The sequence below is a fragment of the Micromys minutus genome (genome assembly GCF_963924665.1).
Source record: "Micromys minutus genome assembly, chromosome: 12".
Lineage (NCBI taxonomy): Eukaryota > Metazoa > Chordata > Mammalia > Rodentia > Muridae > Micromys > Micromys minutus.
Window position 1 is genome coordinate 27,743,466 of NC_137981.1, and position 23,889 is coordinate 27,767,354.

Here is a 23,889-nt window from a genome sequence, read left to right on the forward strand (position 1 = left end):
GGTGTGGAAAAAGAGGTCAGGAGGGGAATTGTTCTAGAGCCAGCCCAAGCCCAGGAACAAGCAGTTCTTGATCACCTTGGGCAGAAGTAGCAAAAGCCACACTGTGCCCATCACTTTCCTGTCTCAGTGGCCTTAATCCAGATGCAGACTCTGGAATGTGACTTTTATTGTAATAAAAAGTAACCAAAAATACTTCATGTTCCTAGAGTGTTGCTATGAAATTAGCTTGGGTTACTCAGTGTGTCTACATATTATGTTTGAACACATAAGAGAAAAGATAAAAGCAAGCCTATCACCTACTGTGTTAGTCAGGATGGGAGCCAAGAGAACAATTAGAGTTTTAGGATGTTAATGTCTGGAGTGGGCTGTGGTGTGAGTAGCCCAACAATGGGTTAGCCCATAGAAAGGCGAAGAATCCAGCAGTTCAGCCCACAAGACTGAATGATCCAAAGACCTAATTGGGTGCTGGAGCCTAGAGAAGTCCCTAGGCTTCTGGGTTTTGGTTGGAATCTTTAGAAAGTGGGATCTAATACCAGCAAAGGAATGCCTCAGAGCAGATGAACTCACCGGCGAGAGTGAGGGCAAATGGGGAGAAATGATGTGTTCGTGTTGATACCAGACTCCTCTGCCCCTGGTACCCTACTCTATCCTTCCCTCCACTTACCCAGACACATCCTCTTCATTGTGTCCCAGAATCCCTCTGTGTATGAGTTTGTATAAAGTTAGAACAGGTTAGCGACACCAAGAAGAGGTTCTCTAGACCTCTCGAAGTCTGACCAGGAACTCAGACGCCAGACTTCCATGGGTGTGGTGACTAGCTGGGTCAGTTAGGTGCGCCACACAGATCACCTAGAGCTGATGGCCTTGAAACTGTGACAGTGTTAATTCTGTTTTAGTTTCTGAGATAGTGTTGTGGTCCCTCCCTCAGCTCTGTGCTGAATGCCTGGGCCTGGGGCATCTTCCACATTTGTCACAAGGTGTGGCTCAGATTAGGGTGGGTCTTCCCACTTCAAACAATCGATCAATAAAACCTCTCACAGGTGTGTCCAGCTGCTTGGGTTTGAGTTGGTGGTTAAGCTAACAGTGGAGATCAACCATCCGGGCTAGCAGGTGCTTCTGTGTGCTGTCAACAGCTCTGTACAGCCCACCCTGAACCTGGGAGAACAGGGGTCTACACCTGTTGGTTCATTGCTGTACACCCCACCTTTCAGGATGTCTCTGACATGTTCTAACTTTATGCAAACACAGAGGGATATGGTGACATGGCCACGAGGACATTCCTAAGTAAGTAAAAGGAAAATAAATGTGAGTAGCTAGGACAAAGAAGAAATTCAGTTTCATTATGTTTTCCCGGTGTTGTCTTCGATAACCAGACACAGGCAGAAGAAGCTGACACAGCAAAAGTGGTGACTGTGACGGTGGCCCCCTAGGGAAAGCATGTGTGCACAACAGCCTACTGAAATGTAGACTCCTTGGTGTTGGCCTGTTTCTTATTGCATACATTGAATCAGCCAGCACACATTAACACATTTTAAGTATAAACATTCAAATCCTTGCTCCTGTTTTTACAGTACTAGGTAGGACACCCATGATTATGAGATGCCCTTGGAAAATAGAGCCAGGCTTATAAAGACTTCAGGACAGAAGTGTTGGACCCATTCATATCTACTTATTCAAATCAAGGCTTTTCCGGAGCATAGGTGTGGTTCTCTGGGTTGAATGTTTCCTGGCAATCCTTTTGCTCAAAGCACACAGGCAAATGAATTCTGACAATGGAAGAAGGTAAGCCACATCAGAAGGGAAAGGACACTTGCTTACTCAACACTACTGTTAAAACTTGCTTTGTGCAAGAGGATCCCGAATTTCAGTTGCCCAAGGGTTCCCTTACCCAGTGTACTTGGCTGGAAACCTAAATAGACGTTAGGCTTCTGTACCTGTCTGTGCAGTGGAGGCTCAGGCACCATCCCTAACAAGGGCCCTACATTCTACCCTGCATGCTCTGAAGGACACTGGGAGGTTCTGACAGGTCAGGGGCAGGCTAGGCCACTCTGGGCTAGGAAGGCTTCTTCTAACCTGGTTCTCCCCACCCTTCCTGATCAGGGAGTGGTCATCAAGGGTTGTCCCAGCCCTGTGTTGTGTCTAGTCAGAAAAGGAGTTCACCCAACCAACAGGGGCAGAGAGCCATTCCAGACCAGGGTCATGGATCCCAGGGAGAAGCTACTTGAAACAAAGCATCTGGAAAAGCCCACCTGCACATGTAGAGGCGCACACAATTTTAGGAGTCATTGCCCCCAAAAGCTCATCTATAGGCTGGGGATTTAAATTGCTCTGCCCAAGCTCAGCATAAGGGAACAGACTTATAATCCTAGCACTCAGGAAGTGGAAGCAAAAGGCTCAGAAATGTAAGGCCAGCCTCAACTACATAGTGCATTTGAAGCCATCTCATTCTGCAGGAGACCTGTGTCCCAGTGGGTGTGCCAACACCAGCATATGGTCAGCATTAATTTGGACTCAGTGGGAATAACAACACTAACTTAAAAAGAGGACATGAAGTAGAAAGAAGATGGGCTGGAGTGGTCCAGAGGAATTTAGAGAGCTGGTGTGTATATGTAAGAGTCCAAAAAAAAAAAAAAAAAAAATCGCTGAAGGAAGACCCCAGACTCAGATAGTGTACAACAAAGAGTTTATTCTGCAGGAACACCCAGCATTCGGGGATCAACCATTCTCCAAAATGGCAACCTCAAACCAAGGCATGTAGGGCTTTTTATAGGGAATGAGAAGAGGGTGTGTATGTGTGGGGGGTCTCTGAAAGGATCAGGTAATCTAAAATTTCATCGGTGGGTATTAGGGGGGTGTCACAGGTGGTTAGTGGTCTGCATCCCTGTGTCATGAACATTCAACCATGTGGTGAAATAGGGCTGCCCAGTGCAGATGGCCCAGTCTGAGATATTTCCCCATTTTTGTGGTTATCCCAGGCTGTTCTTTGGGAGAGGGTTTTATGGTCTTGTTCTAGATTTTATGATCTATTCCTAGAGTTGGTGTCCTATGACTTGGTTTCTGGGACTTGTGGTCTGTTCCTGAAGCTGGTGCCTTATGGCCTTTTTTTGAAATCAGGCCTGGTCCTTAGAATGGAGACAAATGGGGTTTGTGTTGCCCTTTTGTGTATGCTTAAATATATAGAGCATGTGTATGATTTAAATATATAGAGAATGTATATGCTTAAATATATAGAGCATGTGTATGCTTATATATATAGAGCATGTGTATAATTTAAATACCTAGAGCATGTGTATGACTTAAATATATAGAGCATGTATGATTTAAATATATAGAGCATGTATATGATTTAAATATATAGAGCATGTGTATGCTTAAATATATAGAGCATGTGTATGATTTAAATATATAGAGCATGTGTATGATTTAAATATATAGAACATGTGTATGCTTAAATATATAGATCATATGTATGACTTAAATATATAGAGCATGTGTATGATTTAAACATACAGAACATGTATATGATTTAAACATACAGAACATGTGTATGATTTAAATATATAGAGCATGTGTATGAATTTTTTTCCTGTGCTACTTTTGAGGGTTTACTGAGAATCTGCGTTAGACATTGTTGTTTGCTTCTCAAATCTGGTAGTTTATCTGTTGTTTTTATAAAGTGTATGGTTCATGTATTCATATAAAAAAATATCCCCTTCCGCTGCCAAGTCCAGCATGGCCTTGGTGGGGACATGGCCAGTAGACATGGGCCCCCAAGTATCAATGGCAGCCCTGGGCATAAGACTTGTTTGTATAATAATGTACATATTTCATATTCCTCCAAGGAATGTTCTCTCTGTTAATGTTAATGACTCCATGATAATCTGAGCCCAGGAAGTGAAGGTGTGTTTAATGTTTTAGCAAAATGGTAAACGCTGTGACCTTCAGGACAACCCTTAAGACCGTGGAAAAGAACTCTAAAAACATGAATTCAAGCATATAATTTCTCAACTAGGCAATGTGAATTATGAGGGGCTTCACGAATCTAAAGGAACAAAGGCACCTACCTGCATTGAGGCAGCTTCTCAGGAGATACAAAAGCAGGCAGATTCCTGAGCTCAAGGTCAGCCTGGGACACTTGGAGTCCAGACCCAGGTGTGGTAGAAAGGGTAATTTCAGGACGGGGTCCACCCTGCTAGCTTATCCTCTGTGCTTAACAGCCAGGCAGATCTCTGAATTCTTTTTCAGTGTTATAAGATGTGTGCTTGCTGTTTCCTAAGAATTGAGGGGCTGGGAACAAGTGATGCTGATTCACAGGATAATCAAAAGGGAACCCGTACTAAGTAGCTGAATTGATATATAAATTAAAAAACTGGGCTTTTGGTTTGCATAAGATGAGCTAGCGGAAAGTGATGGCAGTTCTTTTGAGAAATTTTCTCTAACGAGAGCTGAGCTACCTGGAGATCTCTGGAGAGCGAAAACAGCTCTTTTAGAATTTTTCCAATAGATTTCTGATTTTTGTCAGAAAATCCATGGATAGCAAACACAGCTCATTTAGAAAATTTCATAGCCCTTTTAGAATTTTTCTGGCTTTCTTATTTTAATTGGAAAATCTAAGAATTACTTTTAGAATTTTTCTAACAGGATTTCTGACTTGGTCAGATGATCCAGTAACTTTTATAGCAGCTTTTCTGACTTTGGTCAGAAAATCCATGAACTTTCCAGATAGCTTTTAGAATTTTTACTAGCAAAAAGAGCTGTCTCAACCCGTTTTTAAAAACAGCAAAAAAAGTTGTCTAGTAACACCTCAGTTATGTGTACTTTCAAATGTCTTCACAATGCTAAAAGCACAGCTCAGATTAGTGCAGCCATTGGTGACATAGAACTTCAGTTCAGTCTGCTTAACTGAAAAGCTCAGAGCAAGGTAGAAGCTGCATGGTGATGGCCTCTCTGTAGGTCCTACGGCTGAACTACATCTAGGCCCACAGGCTATTAGGCTGTGTGCAGCAACAGGGATAAGGGCAATCTGCCAGAATCTCCACTGGGCCTCCTGAGTCTCCAGCACCGAATGTGCCTAGGGTCTTTTCACTTCCTGTGTTCCCTGGGCTGATGCCATGGACCCAAGATTTTTTGCTTCAATAAGTATATGAACTTTAGGCTTTTTCTCTGTTCATATCTAAACAATGTTTTTCTTTTAGCAGTTTCATCAGAGCAACTGGGATGAACTTCTGGCATTTTCCACCCCACCCCCAACCCCAGGGATCCAGACTTGGTGGTGGTACATGCTTTTAATCCAGCATTCTCCAGCTCTTGGGAAACAGAAGCAGGAAGATCTCAGTTTGAAGACAGCCTGGTCTATAGATACAGTTCTAGGACAGTCAGGGCTACACAAAAAAACCAACGACAACAAAACAAACATCACAACAAAGCAGACAAGTAGGTCTTGGAAATGACACTGTCCCTGTAGCTAATCCTAAACACAGTTCCACAGCCAGGCAGCCTAGCCACTGAAGCAGATTCCAGAGCAGTCACCAACACCTTTACCCCAAACAAGAAGCCACCTTCTCAGGGGTAAGGCAGGGAACAGGACTCAGAAAGGTTTTGTTACAGAAGAACTAACAATAGTAACTACTCAGGCAATCAACACCAAGAAGAACAAAATGGCCATCCAACCCAAAGCTGTTTTCCTAATGATTTTTCATTTCCTGATGGTGCCAGATGGTGAAAGAAAACTGAAACAACAAATATGAAGACTTTTAAAAATAATGTATTTAAAAATATAAATCACTAAACATACATTTTATGAATTTCTGTCCAATAATTTAGAGACGTATACAGTTCACACAAAACCCACATTTTCCTTTAATTAATTTAAGTAGACCAATTTACTCCCTAAGGGCAAAAGGAAAATCTGTATTCAGTTGTGGTGTAAAGGCCAGCCAGAGAAACTATTTTTTTAAAGGTCTCCCTCCATGTTAGTACTGAATGACTGCTTGCCATAGACTCAAAATTCCAGAATGATGGGTTTCCAGGAAGCAACCTTGACTCGGGGACCCCCAGAAACGACAGCTGTGACGGTCTCCTTGTTATGGTATCGCTTTTTCATCTTCTGTAACTTGCTTATGCAGATACCCAGATTGTTTGAGTTGCTCTAACCACTCAAACTTGGCAGAACAGGCCAGATTTTCCTTGCTTGCATAGATACCATGGGCTGTGGTTTTTCCTTTAGGAAACCTTTCCCCACAATTTATGGCAATCTCAAATTTGGCTCTCAGATTGTCATCCTGCCAGCAGCTCATAAATAAATCTTTCAATTAAAATTGGATTGAATATGGTCTTTCCCCAGGGGTCAGAAATTCTATAATAATGGAATATCATAAGATAATTAGTGAAAGAAAAATAAAAATAGTCAAAAATAGTGTGACCAATAAAGTCTGCAGGAAGTTTCTCATGTAATTCTGTCGCTGGTTTTTCTTTTAGTCTTGGGCTGAACACTTGAGAGCCTCACTGTCCCCTGCGGTTCTCAGGTCTTCTGTGCCTGTCCCTACCACCACTTCTCAAAGCAGATGTGTTCCTTGGGAATGTGGCTGCTCTCCAGGTGCTGAGAGAAAAAGTCTGTCATTGGAGGTGGGCCGCAGACATAGAACAGTGTCTCTGCTGAAATGTGATCTCTTATCTCCTTCTCTGTTATTCTTCCATCTACCAAAAAACCAGAAGAACACCACCTCAGGCTCGGCATGTTTGCATCCTGACCAACCACAGCTGGGTGTCAGTGTTTACAACAGCACGGGGAGCCCAGTCTCTCCAGGCTCCCAGGCCTGCAAGCAAAGCCGGAGGCTGTCACCAGCTACTCTTTAGAGAGGGCCCACAAGCTTACTCACCTCTGTAGAGAAGAGTGAAACTGCCTTCAGCAAAGTGAATGGCTGTTTTATTTAAATTAAAAAAAAAAAAAATCCTTTCAGGACACTAAGACGCTCAGCAGGTAAAGGTGTTTGCTACCAAGTCTAGTGACACCATCCCTGAGTGTGATCCCTGAGACTCACAGATGGAAAGAGAACCAACTCCAAATGTTGTCCTCTGGTCTTTATACAGACCAGCACTCATGCACACGTGCGTGCACACACAAATTTAAAATAACTTTGGCTAGGTGTAGTGACAAAAATCTTTAATCTTAGTATTTAAAGAGTAGAAGTAGGTGGACCTTTATGAGTTACAGGCTAGCCAAGGCTATACAATAAAACCTTGTCTCAAAAATCTCAATAAGGGGGCTGGAGAGATGGCTTGGTGATTAGGAGTACTGACTGCTCTTCCAGAGGTCCTGAGTTCAAATCCCAGCAACTACAGCTCACAACCATCTGTAATGGGATCTGATGCCCTCTTCTGGTGTGTCTGAAGACAGCTATAGTGTACTTATATATAATAAATAAATAAATCTTTTTTAAAAAATCTAAAACAAATAATAAAATAACTTTAAAGACTACTTCCAAATAGGAAAATTGAGTAATTTAAATATCTATTAATAGCACATGAAACTGATTCAACCAAAGCAGGACTATTATTATTTTTTGACTATATATTATAATGATGATGCCAAGGACTTCTAAAAATTCAGTAGGAAACCTATCTAATAAGTAAATCCAAGTATGAACCATCTTAATTCCCTGGGGAATGAGATTCCCAGCAGGTGACTCCTAACAATAAAAATGCCTTTTCTTAATCAGTTGGCCTATCTATCCAGTAACTGTACAGCTAGTCAAAAAAAAAAATTTCCTTAAGAGGACTCACCTGTGACATAAGGCTTAAGTTCTGCACTGATTTGTGCCGTCTGTTTTGTAACATGAAAACTGCAAGTAATCTTCTCAGGAAATTCATGTACTAAGTCGATGATATCTTTCTGGAATGTCAAACATACTGGGTCAAACTACATGTAAAAAAAGAACATCGAACTATAGCTGGGTATGATGACACATGCCTTTAATCTCAGCACTTGGCAGGCAGAAATGGGTGACTCTCTATGAGTTCAAGGCCAATCTGGTCTAGACAGCAAATCAGGCTAGTCAGGGCAAATGTCTTAAAACACCAATACCTGGTGTACCATCACCACTTCCTCTTCCTCCTCTGTTTCTTGAGACAGAGTCTCATATAGTCAAGTTAGCCATAAATTTGCTGGTTGGCCATAAACACTTTATCTTCCGGCCTTAGCATGCCAAGTACTGGGACTACGGGTATGACATCATGCCTGGCTCTAGTGACTTTTCTGTTCCATTAACTTCTAGATTCTATCCCATTGTGGTGAACTGAATGAGAATGGACCCCACAGGCTCATGTTTGAATACTTGGTCTCAGTTGGTGGAACTGATTGGGGAGGCTTGAGAGGTGTGGCCTTGTTAGAGTGTCATTGGAATAGCCTTTGAGGTTTCAAAAGATGCATCCCATCCCCAGTTAGTCTCTGCTTCCTGCCTGTGTCTCAAGATGTGAGCTTTCAGCTACAGCTTCAGCACCATGCCTGCCTGCCTGCCTGTCTCCTGCCTGAAACCAGAGCCTCCATGTTAAACTTTCTTCTATAGGCTGCCTTGGTCACAGTGTTATATTATAGCAATAGAAAGGTAACACAGACACCTCCAAATCTCATCTTATGTTGTCACTTAGCTGGAAATATTTTAACTATCCTGGGTGAAATGCTATCTGTTAATTATCATTGAATTGATTAAGCCTTGCTATGCCTTCTTTGTGAGCTTTTGCAGAGAAATCTGAACCCACAGAAGAAAGCATGCTCCCATTTACTTACATGTTTATTTATTTGTATTGGCATATATTCACTGTTCAGTGATGGCTTCACAGAAGACATTTCATTGGACAATGACTGGATAAAACATTCTGGTATTACACCAGGCACTTTGGCCCTATTCACCTCACCCTTTTCCCTTTACTCTGTTTAGTCCCCTAGGTGTCACTTCTTCCTTGTCCTATATGAGCACACTGTAGCTGTCCTCAGCCATACCAGAAGAGGACATGAGATCCCATTACAGATGGTTGTGAGACACCATGTGGCTGCTGGGAATTGAACTCAGGACCTCTGGAAGAGCAGTCAGTGCTTTTAACCACTGGGCCATCTCTCCAGTCCCTTGTATGACTTTTTATTGTTTAATTAGCATACAGTGTAACAGGTTTCATTACTATATTCTCATACCAACTTTATTTTGGTTTCTTACTGCAATGCACACACTCCTCCTGCTCCAAGCTCTCATCTGTACCCTTCAGCCCAGAAGTCCCTTTGCACATCTGCATCCTTCAGCCCAGCAGTCCCCTCTGCACCCATGTCATGTCACCTGTTGCTTATTGACTACACAATTTTATCCACATGCTTGGAGCTCACTGTAGACACATCTCCCTTACCTTAAACAGGAGTTCGCTGGTGTTCTTTGCACTGTAGAACAGTTTTATTGTTCCTATCTCATAGCTACTTCCTTTTTCTGCGTGGTCTCGGTGGAGATCTGCCGAGTGGCGCAGGATAGAAAGCAGGGGGTTAATCCCGACCCCTCCAGCAATCAAGACGAGGTTTCGAGGGGCATCTGTGGGCTGAGGGTCAAAGAAGAACTCTCCACCTACTCTGAGAGCCACTTCAGAGTCAAGTGTGCACTGAAGCAAGAAAGAAAAGATCCTTTGATCCTGTGCAGGGCAAGTCTCAGACCAAACGTCTATGTATGTGAAACCACTGGGCTGACTTTCTGCCTGCTTATCAGTATTTGGGATGATCTGCACAGCTTGTTTTCAATTCTCCCAGGGCCTTAGGACTTCATTCTACTTGTCCAGCAAGTGTGCCGCTTGCTGTTCCAACTCTGTGGTCCATACGAAATAGCCATTCTGGTATAGAAGGGGGACTTGCTTCAGAGATTTACTATTAGCATCACAGGTGAGGGGCTGAGATGACAAAGCAGCAATGGACTCAGGCAGGACAACCTCTGGGGTATGTATCTCTTCATTAGTCATGTACCTATGTTCTGAGCTGAGAAAGACTGGTTGGGACTGGTGTGCCCTCAAGCTGTAAGGCCCTGGGGTTCCCTCCTGAGTTGGGCATACCCAGTTAGACTAGTGTGCAGGCTTGCCCTGGCACTGTGGTACAGTTGTCTGTTCACATCTCCCTCTAGCAGCCAGAAGGGCAGCAGGGGGCTGTACATGCAGGCCAAGTCTCACACCAGCCTGCTTGTGTGACGTACCAGTACTTGGTGAGCTCACTTACAGCACACTTGACTCCAGATGCCTCCGATGGAGTGTTCTGGAAACATGTGGCAGCATTATATTTTCATTGTCACAGTGGGAACTTAAGTGGCACCCAGAGGACAGGAATAGATGACCCATATAATTGGAGGCTTCCTGGATCTGGCTCCTAATAAACTGATGGCTAAATTTGCAGGAATTTTTGTGAGTTATTCGTTATTGGTAGTTTGGAATCAGCCACTGTTGGTATATTCAGAACATAGAAATTTGCCTTTTAAGATTTAGAGCTGAGTCAGAATGGCTAAGATCAAAAACTCAGGTAACAGCAGATGCTGGCAAGGATGTGGAGAAAGAGGAACACTCCTCCACTGTTGGTGGGGTTTAAAATGGTACAACCACTCTGAAAATCAGTCTGGCGGTTCCTCAGAAAAATCGACATAGTACTCTACCTGAGGACCCAGCTATACCACTCCTGGGCATATACCCAAAAGAAGCTCCAACATCTAACAAGGACACATGCACAACCATGTTCATAGTTGTTCACAGACTTATTTATAATAGCCAGAAGCTGGAAAGAACCCTGATGTCCTTCAACAGAGGAATGGATACAGAAACTGTGGAACATATACACAATGGAGTACTACTCAGCTATTAAAATCAAAGACTTCATGAAATTCCTAGGCAAATGGATGGAACTAGAGACTATCATCCTGAGTGAGGTGACCTAGTCACAAAAGAACATTCATAGTATGTACTCACTTATAAGCGGATACTAGCCCAAAAAGCTTGAATACCCAAGAAACAATTCACACAACTTATGAAGCTAAAAGAGAAGGAAGGCCAGAAGGTGGATGCCTCAGTCCTTCTTAGAAGGGAGAACAAAACACTCAAGGGAAGAAATAAAGGAACAAATAGAGAAGCAGGGATTGAAGATCACCTAGAGACTGCCTCACCAGGGCATCCACCCCACATGCAGCCACTAAATCCAAACACTATTGCTGATGCCAAGTAGTGCTTTCTGGCAGGAACATGATATGGATGCCTCCTCAGGGGCTCTGCCAGAACCATACTGATACAGAGGAGGATGCTTGCAGCTAATTATCAGACTGAACATAGGACCCCAATGAATTAGCTAGAGAAAGGACTGAAGGAGCTGATAGTATCTGCAACCTCATGGGAAGAACAAAATGATCAATTAACCAAACCCACCACAGCTCCCAGGGACTAAAACATCAACCAATGAGTTTGCACGGAGAGACCCACGGCTCCAGGTGCATATGCAGCAGAGGACAGCATTGTCTGACATCAATGGGAAGAGAGGCCTTTGGTCCAGCGAAGGCTCATTTTCCCAGTGTAGGGAAACACCATTGTGTGAGGTGGGAGAGGGTGGTTGGGAGAGGGAGCACCTTCATGGAGGCAATGGGAGGGGGAGGGGGATAGAACTGGAGGAAAGGGATAACATCTGAAATATAAATTCAGAGAATATCGAGAGAGAGAGAGAGAGAGAGAGAGAGAGAGAGAGAGAGAGAGAGAGAGAGAAAGAGAGAGAGAGAGAAGATTTAGAGCTCTGGATCACCTGCATACGCCAGTGCAATACACAGGACTGTCAGGATGACTTCTGAGTGATCCATACTGTTCACATGGGAAAAGCCAATCTGTAATGATCTGAGGTGACAGACTTTGTTGCCATGAACAACTATTTGAGAAAAAAATACTTAAAAGGTACAAATATTTGCTTTTGGCTCTCAGCTTCAGAGGTCTGGAACCACTGTGTCTAGGCTCTGGGGAGGCAGGGTAGACAGAAGGACATAGAAGCCAATCTGCTCAGCACATGGCAGCCAGGAAGCACAGAAAGAGAATGCCTGGGTGGGGGTTCTCTCTCCCCTTTTTATTGTATCTCCCCCTCCCCACACCCCAGCTCAGCCCACGGGATGGTGCTGCATACCCACATCCAGGGGTGAGCCTTACTAAGAGTCTTACGCTCAAAATCGATCCAGCCTCACTGAGAAGAGGCTCCGCCCCTTGCCCTGCCCATTTGCATATATGCTTTTCTCTTCAGCCAAGCCAGAGAGTCCAAGAAACCTCTCTGATTCCTCTCAGTACGTGTATCAATGCCAGCAAAGAGAGTGCTCTAGTCTAGAAACTAGAGCGTGCAAAGCTACCCTTGTCGTCTGTTGACAAACAGGCTGCTAGGGGAGCACAAACACTGAAGCCACCGCACTCTAACACCAGCAGGTAAAGGACCCATGGTCCACACAGAGCACTGTATTACAGGTGAACACAGATTTTCTGTCTCCACAGCAACTGGTGCAGAACAGCAATCGCTGTCCCGAACTCCTAGCTCTGTCAAGACCCACAGAAGACTTTAAGCACTCTAGTCCACGTCACCTGAGCAGCCTGCTGCCACCAGACACATTTTCACTGTCCACCCTAACTGCTCAGGAGGGAAGGAACATCCTAAAGATGGTTTCAGGACAACTCTGACTTCATAATGGCTGCTGGCAACTTCCACCTTGTAGAGCAGACGAGGCAACCGGGCACTGAGTGCTCCTCACCAGGTTCTGCATTTCCCTGGTGGCTAATGAACGAATGGTCATTGTCTTTCCATTTTCCCCAGCTGTAGGCTATCTTTAATTCTGATAACAGTCTTTTGCAGAAAAGGCTTAATCTTTGTTAACTCTAAAATATCTTATTTCCTTTTATAGTTCTTCCTCTCGGTGCTATTTAACTTTCTATTTGTAAGTTTCAAATATTTGCAGTTTTCAGGTAGAACTTCAGTCTATAGCTTCACATCTGTTATCTACAGCCATTTAAAGCAGATTTAGGCCCAAGGTTTGCTGTCTCTATGTAAATGTACAGTTGCTATGCTCTTTGCTGGAAAAGCTGTCCTTTCTCTACCTTCTTCAGCACTTTTGTTCAAATTGAAATGGTGGCGCATGTCAGTCTTTCTGAGCTCCTTCCATGTCTGCCCTTCACCATGGACTGTCTTGATTATCACATTATTTTACTCCTAAAGTTTTAAGTGATCACCTTGTTGTCATTGTTGTCTTAAGACAGGGCTCACTGAGGTGACCAGGCTAGCCCTGAACTACAGACCTCTAGCTGAGAGTACAGGTGTGCCATCTGCATCCTTCCTGTCTTGTTCTTAGTCCGAATTGTTCCAGTTCTTTCCCTCCCGTGTGAACTGAAAGGACCAGTACTGGCGTAAGACCAACTTCTCAGCACATAGGAGACTGAGTTGCTCCAGAGGGACAGAGGGCAGGGAACAAGAGACAAATAAAGGAGACAAAGGACCAAGGAAGGGCAGGGAGAGGGGGAAGGTTTATTTGTTCTGAAGGGGTGGGACAAAGGAATGCCTCTGGATAGAGAGGAGACAGACTCGGCCCATGAGAAAATGGCAGTTTATAAGGTGAAGAGGAAAACCCCGTTAGGATGAGGTGTTTAATTATTCTTTTAATCTTTTTTATTGGATATTTTATGTATTTACATTTCAAGTGTTATCCTCTTTCCTCCCTCCCATCCCCCCTCTCCACTCGAGGTGTTTATTTTTAATTGGGCATGTTAATTAGGTGAGCCAAAGGAGGCTTTTGATTGCTGGACTTCAATACTTTGTTGGACTTTGATAGTCAGGAAGGAGGAGAAAGTGGCCAAATAAGGGAGCGGACCTTGGCAGGTAGCTTTAGGAATGTAATGTAATGGTTTCTAGCAAAGCACAGGGACTGGGGGCTGGGGAGAAACCTGCCAGAGCCATATCTGCCATTCTCGGCCCAACTAGAGCCCTTATAAACTCTGAAGTCATTTGTGTATCCGTAAGACCAGTTCTCACTCTAGTTGGATGTTACAACAAATCCACCTTCCCTGTGTTGGGCTCCCGGTCCAAGAACACTGTGCGCCCTTACTCCAGCCCTTACTCCATTGCTGCATGCAGGATTGAGAAGGACAGTTTTCTTGGTTTTTTTAAAGATCCTTACTGGGGGATGGACCAAGAAAGTGACCTCGTTGCAAGTTTTTTCTTCACTCTTTAGCCACAAGGGCATGTTACTTCCTACAAATAGGGCTTGTTTCTAACTCTTTGGGTAGCTCTTCTTCTAATTAAGCCAAACTGTAGCCACTAAATTCAACCTTTTCTCCCAGCTGTTCTGTAGAACAATGCTCTATGTCCATCCCCACCATATATTTGTCCTGGTGCTCTGGTAAGAGCTGCTCCTATTGGCTTGCTTCCTTCCTCTCCTTAACACCTTAAGAGGCAGCTCCTACACAGACAAGAATTCTTGGAAACCTTTAAAAACACAGCAATGAGAATAAAATTAGTTTTTGTTTTCTGTTCTCTTTTTGTTGGCTGTCAATAATTCCCGGGGTGGCAGAGGTGATGAAGCAGAGCTGCATTCTGGGAACATTTTGGTTAAGGAGAGGATCAAAGGCTGAAGGAGGATGGAGGGTGTAGGTAGGCATAAGCCACAAATATAGGGTAAGGAACAAGGGGGAACAGAAAGAAAGAAGGTCAAAACTGAAGTTCATCTTGTTCCTGGTGTTCAAACAGGTATGGAGGGCAATGTGTGCAGGGTGCAGGGGATACAGCAGCAGGTACAAGCAACAGTTAGAGCTGGACCGTCTCAGAATCCCATGTGACAAATTCTCTATGACAAAGTGAGCACCACAGACTCAGCTTTACTGACTATCTGTAACAGCCGGGGGTTCCCCTCCAAACACTAGGCAGAAGTTCCTTCCTTTAGGATGGTCACAGAAAGACTGTTTACATAACAAAGGTAATTTTCAAACACTGTATAGAATGCTTGGTAAAACCTTTTACCAATCCTTTAAGACAGTTCACCAACAAGTTTCTGCTTTTCCACCTTTCCTGGGGAGCTCAGTGTGAGTTTTCACCCTGTTCATCCAATGCAAAGTACGTGGGGCCAGACTGACCCAAGACTTTCTTAGAGGCTCCGATGAAAGAACAAAGGGAACTTAATTCTGTGTCCTTGTCCAGGAATGAAATTGCTAGGGCCTGTCTGAGAAATCCAGTGCCTTGAAAGAGTCAAGACTGTAGTTTCTGGAGCCTGACTCTTCCTTCCCCTTGGGTTGTCTGTCAGTCCTTAAGCAGCTGTCTGAGGTATCCTGTGTTCTTTTAGCTCTCTGCTGACCTTGGGCATCTACAAACCCTTTCAGTTAGTATAGCGGGTGCTGTACTTCTTAATAGACTTGCCAATAGATCTTGGCCTAGTTTATTTCTCATCCCTGGCCCTCCCACTAGACACCTGACGTTCAGGACCCTCGTTCCTCCAGGTTCAGCTTACAAGTGAGCCAACTGAGTGAACACAAACTTAATGAGGGGCAGAGGTGCTCAGCTGAGCATCCAAAGAGATGGCCCTGTAGTTCAGAACACTTGTCCCTCTTACAGAGGACTCAGGTCTGGTTCTGGGCACTGTCATGGTGACTCACAACCATCAGTGGCTCCAATTCCAGGGAATCTGACAATCTATCTCTGAGGGAAAGAGACATGCATATGGTGCACAAACAAACATGCAGGTAAAGTACTCATGCACATAAACAAATAAGTTTTTAAAAACGTAGTTGCTCACCTTATTGTGAACCCAGACAGCAGGAGGGTGTTCTGTATACTTCACTGCCAATTCTATTATCCTCTCTCGTTCCAGCAGTTGGGGACTTGAGCAAATGGAAAACCCACCAACCACTGAGACTCCTGGGATGAAGAAATCAACCCTAAAAGGACAGACGAATAAGCCATCAGTATTGCAATAAGTTTAAAAAACTCAACAGCAGGCAACGAGACAAAGTTGACAACATTTTAGTTAGATTAAGAAAAAGATAAGCTACTAAATTAATAAAAGATGAACAAGTATAACTAATCTTACAAAAATAAAAACATCTTCAGAAATTTTATGAAGAATTATTATGCTAAGATGTAATTTAGATGAGCCATATATTACTAAGAAGACATCAACTATCAAAGATGCACCAAGAAGAAGCAGAAAAACCTGATCTGATCTACATAAGCTCAAAGAACTGAACTAATAAAATGTCACAGTAAGAACTTCGGTTCAGGAAGCATCACTGGGGAGTTGCAACACACTTAAAGTAAAATTAAAAGCAACCCTTCAGAAGCTACCCCAAACAGAGAGAAAAGGCACTGTGGAACTTACTCTAATGAAGCTGGTAATACCCTCATAATCACACACTGAACGGAAACATGGACCAATATCCATTCAAATAAAGGCAGGAAAATTCCAAGAATACAAGGCTGGTTTAACATCTATCTTCATTGTATTTTTAATCAACTTGAGTGCTAGATTCAATGAAAGATGTTTCTCAAAAGATAAGGTAGCCAGGTATGGTGCATGCAGATCTCTGGGTATGAGGCCAAGGCTCAGCAACTTTGTCTATTCTATTAGAACAAAGACTGAGTTTGAGAAATGCATCAGTGCCCACAACTGGAGATCAGGTGACTATCTGCAGACACAATTTTCAAGCTGTGGTTCCACAGATCAGCACTTTGCTTCATATGAAACTGGACTACAAAAGGTGGGTTTTAGACAGACAGAGGAACACATGGGTTCCAACCAAAAAAGGAACCAAGTTGTTCATGCCAAAACTGAAGTGACCCAGAATTCCTATCTCCTGGTGGAGAATTCCTTTCCAGAAGAAAATATACTGCCTTTCATAAATACTCACACTTGGACAAGGGAAACTCCACTCACCACTGGCCAGCCTTAAAGGAAAAGTTTTTATCAGCAACAAGCAAACGGAGGCTCTTCACTGATGGAGACTCGTGAGTGATTTCACACACCTTAGCTGCAGCCACAACCTGAGGCAAAGAGGTCTGGGACTTAGAGACATGTGGTTCTGGAAAACTGCCTAGCAAGGTGCAGCACATACGGCTCTACTGTGCATCGAATGTGTAAACTGAATGAACTTTCTAAGACAGACTACAATACTGTCTCACTCTGAATACAAACATCCTTACAGGGACTATGTAACCAGTATCCATCTGGGTGTTGGCACCCTGAAGAGCTCTGTGGTGTAATACCCTCAGCAACCCTGCCTGGCATCTAAAGTCCCCTTCAGTAGTAGTAGGCCAGGCAAGGCCACAGTTGCTTGTGAGTTAAGAAGTCCACAGCACGCTAACAGCAGATGCTCACAGAAAGCATCAAGCACTTTCTAAACAGCAAAGAAACGGGAACCATGTGCTTTCTTCTTGCCTTTTGTTTTCTGAGTTGCAGCCCTGGCTGGCCTTGAACTCACTTGCCTCCCCAGTGGTGATTAAAATGTGTACCACCATGTTTGGCTAACGTGCTTATTTCTTAATTTGTTATATTTTTCCAAAACATAAGCATTCCTGATCTTAAAATAGGATGCCACAGAGCCCTTTCCTATTGGGAGTTCCGGGACACACTACTCTCAGGGATGGTTTTGCTGAGTGACCTGAGAACTATTCAGTGAGGTTATCCATGCCTTAGCACCCATCACATGTAAGGATGTCTCCATGTCCTTTATTCCGCCTCCACTCTGTACTCTTCCTCCTCTAAACCTGGTATTACCGAGGGTAGAAGACAGACATGACTCCCCTCAACTTCCTTCTGTTCAACTCCACCTGTGGCACTGAACAGAAACGGATCAAATGCAGTCCCCTCAATAGAGAGCCCCCAAACAGGCCCATTAGGGACACTTTGGAAACCTCCAACCCTCAAACTAGCTCAATCTGTCCTTTTCTTCAACAGGACTTCCAGGTCTAACCAATTCTCAATGGGAGATCACTTTAAAAAATTCCACTAGAAAAAGTCTTACTACCTCAAATAGCTCCTGAAATTTCTACCCTTTGTCCTCTGTTGTAAAATCCCTTTGCCTCTCTTCCTCTGCTTCTTGTTAATCCTTTCTTCCTCCTGTTTTGGAGAACAGGTGAATGATTTTCCATGACAGACCCTATGCCTGCAGCTTAAAAAAGACAGGGTCTCTCTACATAGCCTAGGCTAGCCTGGAGCTTGCTATCCTCTGCCTTAGTGCTAAGATTACAGACTTGTGTCACCAGGCAATATCCCTCTACCTACACTCCTGATCCTAACCTCTCTGTGACATATTCTACTTCATCAACTACCAGCCAGTCCTTTGTTCACAGTTCTCCAGTGCCTTCCTGTTTCATCAGACCTGGTATACAATGCCATTGGCTTTATCTTGAACAGTTCCAAAACAAACTGCAAAAAGAATTGGAACATGGCTGCTAACAGAATGGACTTTACAGTGGGGCAGCCCAGACTTTAATGCTGGCACCACTGCCACCATGTAACTCAGGCTAAATGCCCTTGCTGCCTTCAACTCTGAACTAAGACCAGTGACACCTTTGCTCCATATGGTTGCTAGGGACTCTAAAGTAGATATCACAAATAAAAGCATGTCTAATGTTGCTGGCCCACAGTAAGGGTATGTTGTTTGATACCATGTACTTTACCGCCCCATCCCTGTGGCTAGGAGGACCCCTGGCGGGGGGCTGAGGTCATCCCCAATGTCACACAATGTTGAGGTGCTTGCCCCAGAGATCATCTGGTTTCCTCAGCTCCCCCCACCTCCTCCCACTTCTCATTCTGTTTGGGAGAATAAACGTTAGAAATAAAAAGGGGGAAATGGGTTAGAAATTTCTTCTCCTATAGACAGCAGCAGGATTCCAGCTGTAGCCCTGAACTGACTCCAGGGCACCAGGTGTCCTGCTCTCAATCACACAGAGCTTACATCAGCCTTTCTTTGTGCTAACCAGGATCACAGAGTCGCCCCTATGCTGCTGTCCTATAAGATCCTGAATGGTGATTCTAATTCAAACACTGGTAGCTGTTACCTGCAGGCCAAAGCTCAGTACTTTGGTGAGTCATGTTTGAGTGGACACAGGAAGCCTGACTGCCTTACATCCATCCATGGCTGTCTACATCTCAAAAGATGCTGTTCAGTGATGAAATTAATTAACTCCCCAACCTTTGGACAAAGTTTGTCCTAATTTATCTACCTGCATTCACAAAAAAGTGTGATGCAAGCCATTTTTTCCTTAATCTGAAAAGACTTCACTTTCATGAAGACCTCATCAAGCTTTTGGATTCACACCACCAGCACTTTGGTGTTTTCATCGATGGGAAACGTCTATTTCCTGTATGCCGATTAACTCATACAAGTTAGCTTTACATACTTTTCAAAGTGGAAGCAACATGCACCTTAGTACCAAAGCAATTCTGTGAAGCAGAATTAGCTTTTCTTTTTTTTAAGATTTATTTATTTGTTATATATAAGTATACTGTAGCTGTCTTCAGACACTCCAGAAGAGGGCATCAGATCCCATTACAGATGGTTGTGAGCCACCATGCGATTGCTGGGAATTGAACTCAGAACCTCTAGAAGAGCAGTCAGTGCTCTTAACCACTGAGCCATCTCTCCGGCCCCCAGAATTAAGTTTTAACAGTAGGGCCTAAACAGTATATATGTCAAAGTGTCTCCCTGTATTGAAACATAAAACAAAACTATGGCAACTTCTGACCATGTTTGTAGACGTACAGATATACAGGATTTTCCTTGATTTACAGAGATGTACAACACTAAACTAAATACATCTGAGTATGTGTGAAATGTGTTTGAAATGGAAACAGGGCTACTCACTGGGATAAAGGTGAGGCTCCTCTATTTCCCAGGCCTCGGCACCCTTCAGGTGGCAGGTTAGCTTTCTAGAGCCTGGGTATGATTGACAGGCTGCAAGGGAGGGGCAATGAGCTCGGCCACCTTTCTGTCTCAGATGCCAGTGCTGCTCTGACGAGCTAGGAGGTGCTTCGAAAGCAGGACAAGGACTTTGACACATGATGGCAAAAAGAGAAAACAAGGTAAGCCATTCACGATGTGTAGGCTCTACGCACTCCCTCTCCTGCAGCACACCTCAGTGTATCTGTGAGGAGGGTCTAGGCCATGGCTGTGCTCCCTCACTGAAACACCCGCTCATGCCCAACTTAGTGCTGCTCAGCCATTGCTTTCTAACTAGTTACAAATGCCCTGCTCAGGAGGATAAAATCTCCCTGACTCTCATGGGGTCCAGCCTCACCTAAAGCCTTTCCTATAAGCCAGTCAGTGTGCAAGCTGCCCAGCTGGGAAATCCCGCCATGCCCCACAGACACAAACCTCCCGGCGGAGGACACTGGCGGTTCTCTCTAGGTGGTCAGTCTTCCTTCTGGATTTCATTATGCTTTTCAAAAGAAGGAAAAATTAGGTTATTAAGCATTATCCTTATAAAATAATAAAACTAGCTTCTCCTGCCACCCCGCCAAATCATGGCTATTGAAAATATGACAAACCGTGAACTGTACAAAATACTGGAACTCTACCCACGATAAGTTGCACACCCAACAGTTTCCAATCTGACGGCATGCACACACACTAAGCCAGCATGCTGTCTCTCTTGAGTTTGAAGGACGCCCAAACCATCAGCAGATCAGATCTCTGAGACTCAACCCACTTGACATCAAAGGCTGACAACTCACCTGGCTAGGGTAAGGGTACGCAGAGTGTTGGCAGTCAGTCCCCATGAAGCGGCCTGGGTACAGATGGCTCCCACAGAGCCTCGAGACAACCCAGGAATCAAGACATGGGCCATGGTGCTGCCTGGGAAAATGGAACTGAAATTTAAAATCATTTTCAAACCAAGTAGAGAAGTGCCAGACGGTGTTAGGGGCAGATAATAAAGAGTTTGGGGGTAGAGAGATGCTCCAGTGGTTAAAGGCACTGGCTGTTCTACCAGAGGACCTGGGTTCAATTCCCAGAACCCACGTGGCAACTCACAACTATCTGTAACTCCAGTTCAGAGTATCTGATGTCTTCTGATCTTTGCAGATACCAACACGTTTTGTTACACAGTCACAGGCCAAACACACCACCCACATAGTGGAGGAAAAAAACTTAATTCTCACAGATTGCCCTTTGACTTCCAACACACAAATCAATAAGTAGCTGTGGTGGTTTGAACAGGGATGGTCCCCATAGACTCATGTGTTTGGATGGCTGGCCACAGGAAATGGCACTATTAGGAGATGTGGCCTTGTTAGAGTAAATATGTCACTGTGGAGGTAAGGCTTTGAGGTCTTAAATGTTCAAGCTAAGCCAGTCTCCTCCTTGCTGTCTGTAGATCAGGATATAGAACTCTCAGCTCCTTCTCCAGTACCATGTCTGCCCGGACGCTGCCATGCTTCCTGCCATTATGATAATGGACTAAACCTCTGAAATGGAAGCCAGCTCCAATTAAACATTTTTCTTTATGATGTTGTACTGGCTGGTTTTGTGTCAACTTGACACAAGCTGGAATTACCACAGAGAAAGGAGCCTCAGTTGAGGAAATGCCTTCATGAGATCCAGCTGTAAGGCATTTTCTCAACTGGTGATCAAGGGGGGAGAGGGTCCAGCCCATTATGGGTGGTGCCATCCCTGGGCTGGTAGACCTGGGTTCTATTAAGAAAGCAGGCTGAACAAGCCAGGGGAAGCAAGCCAGTAACATCCCTCCACTGCCTCTGCATCAGCTCCTGCTTCCTGACCTGCTTGAGTTCCAGTCCTGACTTCCTTTGGTGATGAACAGCAATGTGGAAGTGTAAGCTGAATAAACCCTTTCCTCTCCAAGCTGCTTCTTGGTCATGAAGTTTTGTGCAAGAATAGAAACCCTAAGACAGATGTCTTTTCACAGCATTGAAATCCTAAGGAAGTAAATAAGTAAATAAATAAATAAATAAATAAATGCAGTAACTTCTTTTGTAATATTGCTTAAGGATTTGGTCTTGGCATGATGGCACATGCCTTTAGTCCTAGCACTTGGAAACTTCTGGACTGCTACGGTAGTTTTTTTCCCTTTAAATGTGCTAAACCAAAAGCAGTATGTTAGTCACTGAAAGGAAGCAAGCAGCACTTACTTTAGAAACCCATGAGATTCTGGAAGTCCTCAGCTGGCTGACACAGTATTTTGGTCTCAGCACTATACAGACTAAGATCTCTAAATTCACACCAGCCAGAATGCAGAGAAATTTTTCATGTACTGAAATTCCAACAAAGTTCCTGCAATGGCGGAGACAAGAAATAGGTAAGTACGAAGATAATAACAGAAAAAGTCTCGTCAAGTCTGACTTACAAAAGAAAAGGCTCCTTTAGAGCTAAAAGTGTGAAGCCCAGCGTAGAGAGTTTACTTGGCATGCACATAGGCCCTGGGTTTGAGCCCCAGCCGAGACTGATGGGAGGGGTCTCATTACAATCAAAGGCCACACTCTCAATTCCTCTGTACTGTTAGTCCTTTCCTCGTGCAATCCTTTCTTTCTGATTACTCTTCTGCTGCCTCTTGATTTTCCTTGGTGGGAGTTGACGCCTGCTAGGTTGCCCAGCCTATGACTTACCCGCCCACTGTTGCAATGTGTTCTCTGTAGCCGGCCTTCCTGTCTGGCCACAAGGGCTTCTCATTATGGTTCTGCCCAGCTTGATCTAAATCATTCAACCCCTAGAAAGATGAGTCACTTATATGACATTTCGGACCAAATCCCCTATTAAGTTTATCTTCCCGTGAAAGGTGGACACAGTTCCACTTAATGCTTTAGAGAACTACTGCTTAAATGAACATTTTTACAAATGTCTACTCCTCAACAGAACTGGAAACTTAAGGAAAATTAACTTTTAAAAGCCGTTCTTTTTTCAAAGACTTAAATTTTGTTAACAGAGCCATGCTCCAGAGTGCCAACAACTGGCAAGTTAAGGTATTTTTATAAAATTGTGTTCAACTTGCCTTCTGAACTTTATTCTAGTCCTTACACTAAAGTATGAGGCAAAATCAGATTGGCAGATGGTGCAGTAGATACAGGTGCCCGCTGCCCAGCCCAAGGGTCTGGCCGAGAGACGGGTAATGACTACACTACAGGGGTGGTTAAGATGAATATAAGGGAGGAAGTGGTAATGGGGGGGACTATTAGTGAAGGCCTCTGGGGGTGACGGCAGCTAAGCTGAGAGCAGGGCCAACAGAGGCAGCCAGGCAGACATTACGGGAGACATGAGGAACACTGCAGCAGAGATCGTGGCAAGAACAAAGTCCAAGCAAGCAAGAACTCTGGGGAGTTAGAGGAGCTGGGTGAGAAGGACAGCCCGTTCCTTTTACCCAAACCCCAATAATTAAACGTGATGTTATCACTGCTACTGTACCCACCACTGCAGTGAATACTGAAAATATGGCTAGAACTAATAATCCCTGTCTTGCAGATCTTGGTCCTCTACAACACAATCGGGGTATCAGAAGGTGGCTGGGGTGAGAGAGGCAGCGATGTACCTGCAGGCAGGAACTCCTAACAGGCCAGGCGTCACTCAGAGCTCAAGGTCGCCTGAAACGGAATTGCAGGAGCGCTGTTTGTCGAGAAAGACCGGAGAGGACGCTGTGTGGCACCCTGAGCCTCCAGTGACCGCCCTCTCAAGAGGGCGTAGCCTCCGCCAACTCTTTAAATATTCTCTGATGTCAGCGATGGAGGACAAGACTCCACCGACGTAGGAAAGTCGTTTATATCCCAAACCGAAACTCCGCGGGTCGCGGAGAGGGCCGCCAAGTGAGAAAGCCCTTCACACTATTGGTTGACGGCACCCAGTGGACGGAGAACTGCGCAACCCTGCTGCGCAGGAAGCGCCATC

At 44.3% G+C, this 23,889-nt stretch overlaps 1 protein-coding gene across 1 annotated transcript; it reads right to left on the minus strand.

Moving 5' to 3' along the window:
• Positions 1-5,754: 5,754 nt before the first annotated feature.
• OXNAD1 (oxidoreductase NAD binding domain containing 1) lies at positions 5,755-23,824 on the minus strand. Its single transcript, XM_080925895.1, has 9 exons — positions 23,537-23,824; positions 22,146-22,287; positions 20,733-20,853; positions 20,374-20,437; positions 16,932-17,038; positions 15,795-15,936; positions 9,394-9,636; positions 7,783-7,891; positions 5,755-6,696 (listed from the first exon to the last, which is right to left on the minus strand). The coding sequence occupies exons 3-9, from the start codon at positions 20,843-20,845 to the stop codon at positions 6,542-6,544; spliced, it is 933 nt and encodes a 310-aa protein (XP_080782021.1). The 5' UTR covers positions 20,846-20,853; positions 22,146-22,287; positions 23,537-23,824; the 3' UTR covers positions 5,755-6,541.
• Positions 23,825-23,889: the final 65 nt, after the last annotated feature.

Coding starts and splice junctions, on each gene's coding strand:
- OXNAD1 (XM_080925895.1), bottom strand. CDS start 20,845: ATGGCCCATGTCTTGATTCCTGGGTTGTCTCGAGGCTCTGTGGGAGCC. Junction 20,438..20,732: donor CGTACCCTTACCCTAGCCAG/GTGAGTTGTCAG, acceptor TCTTTTGAAAAG/CATAATGAAATCCAGAAGGA. Junction 7,892..9,393: donor CCAGCGAACTCCTGTTTAAG/GTAAGGGAGATG, acceptor TTGACATTCCAG/AAAGATATCATCGACTTAGT.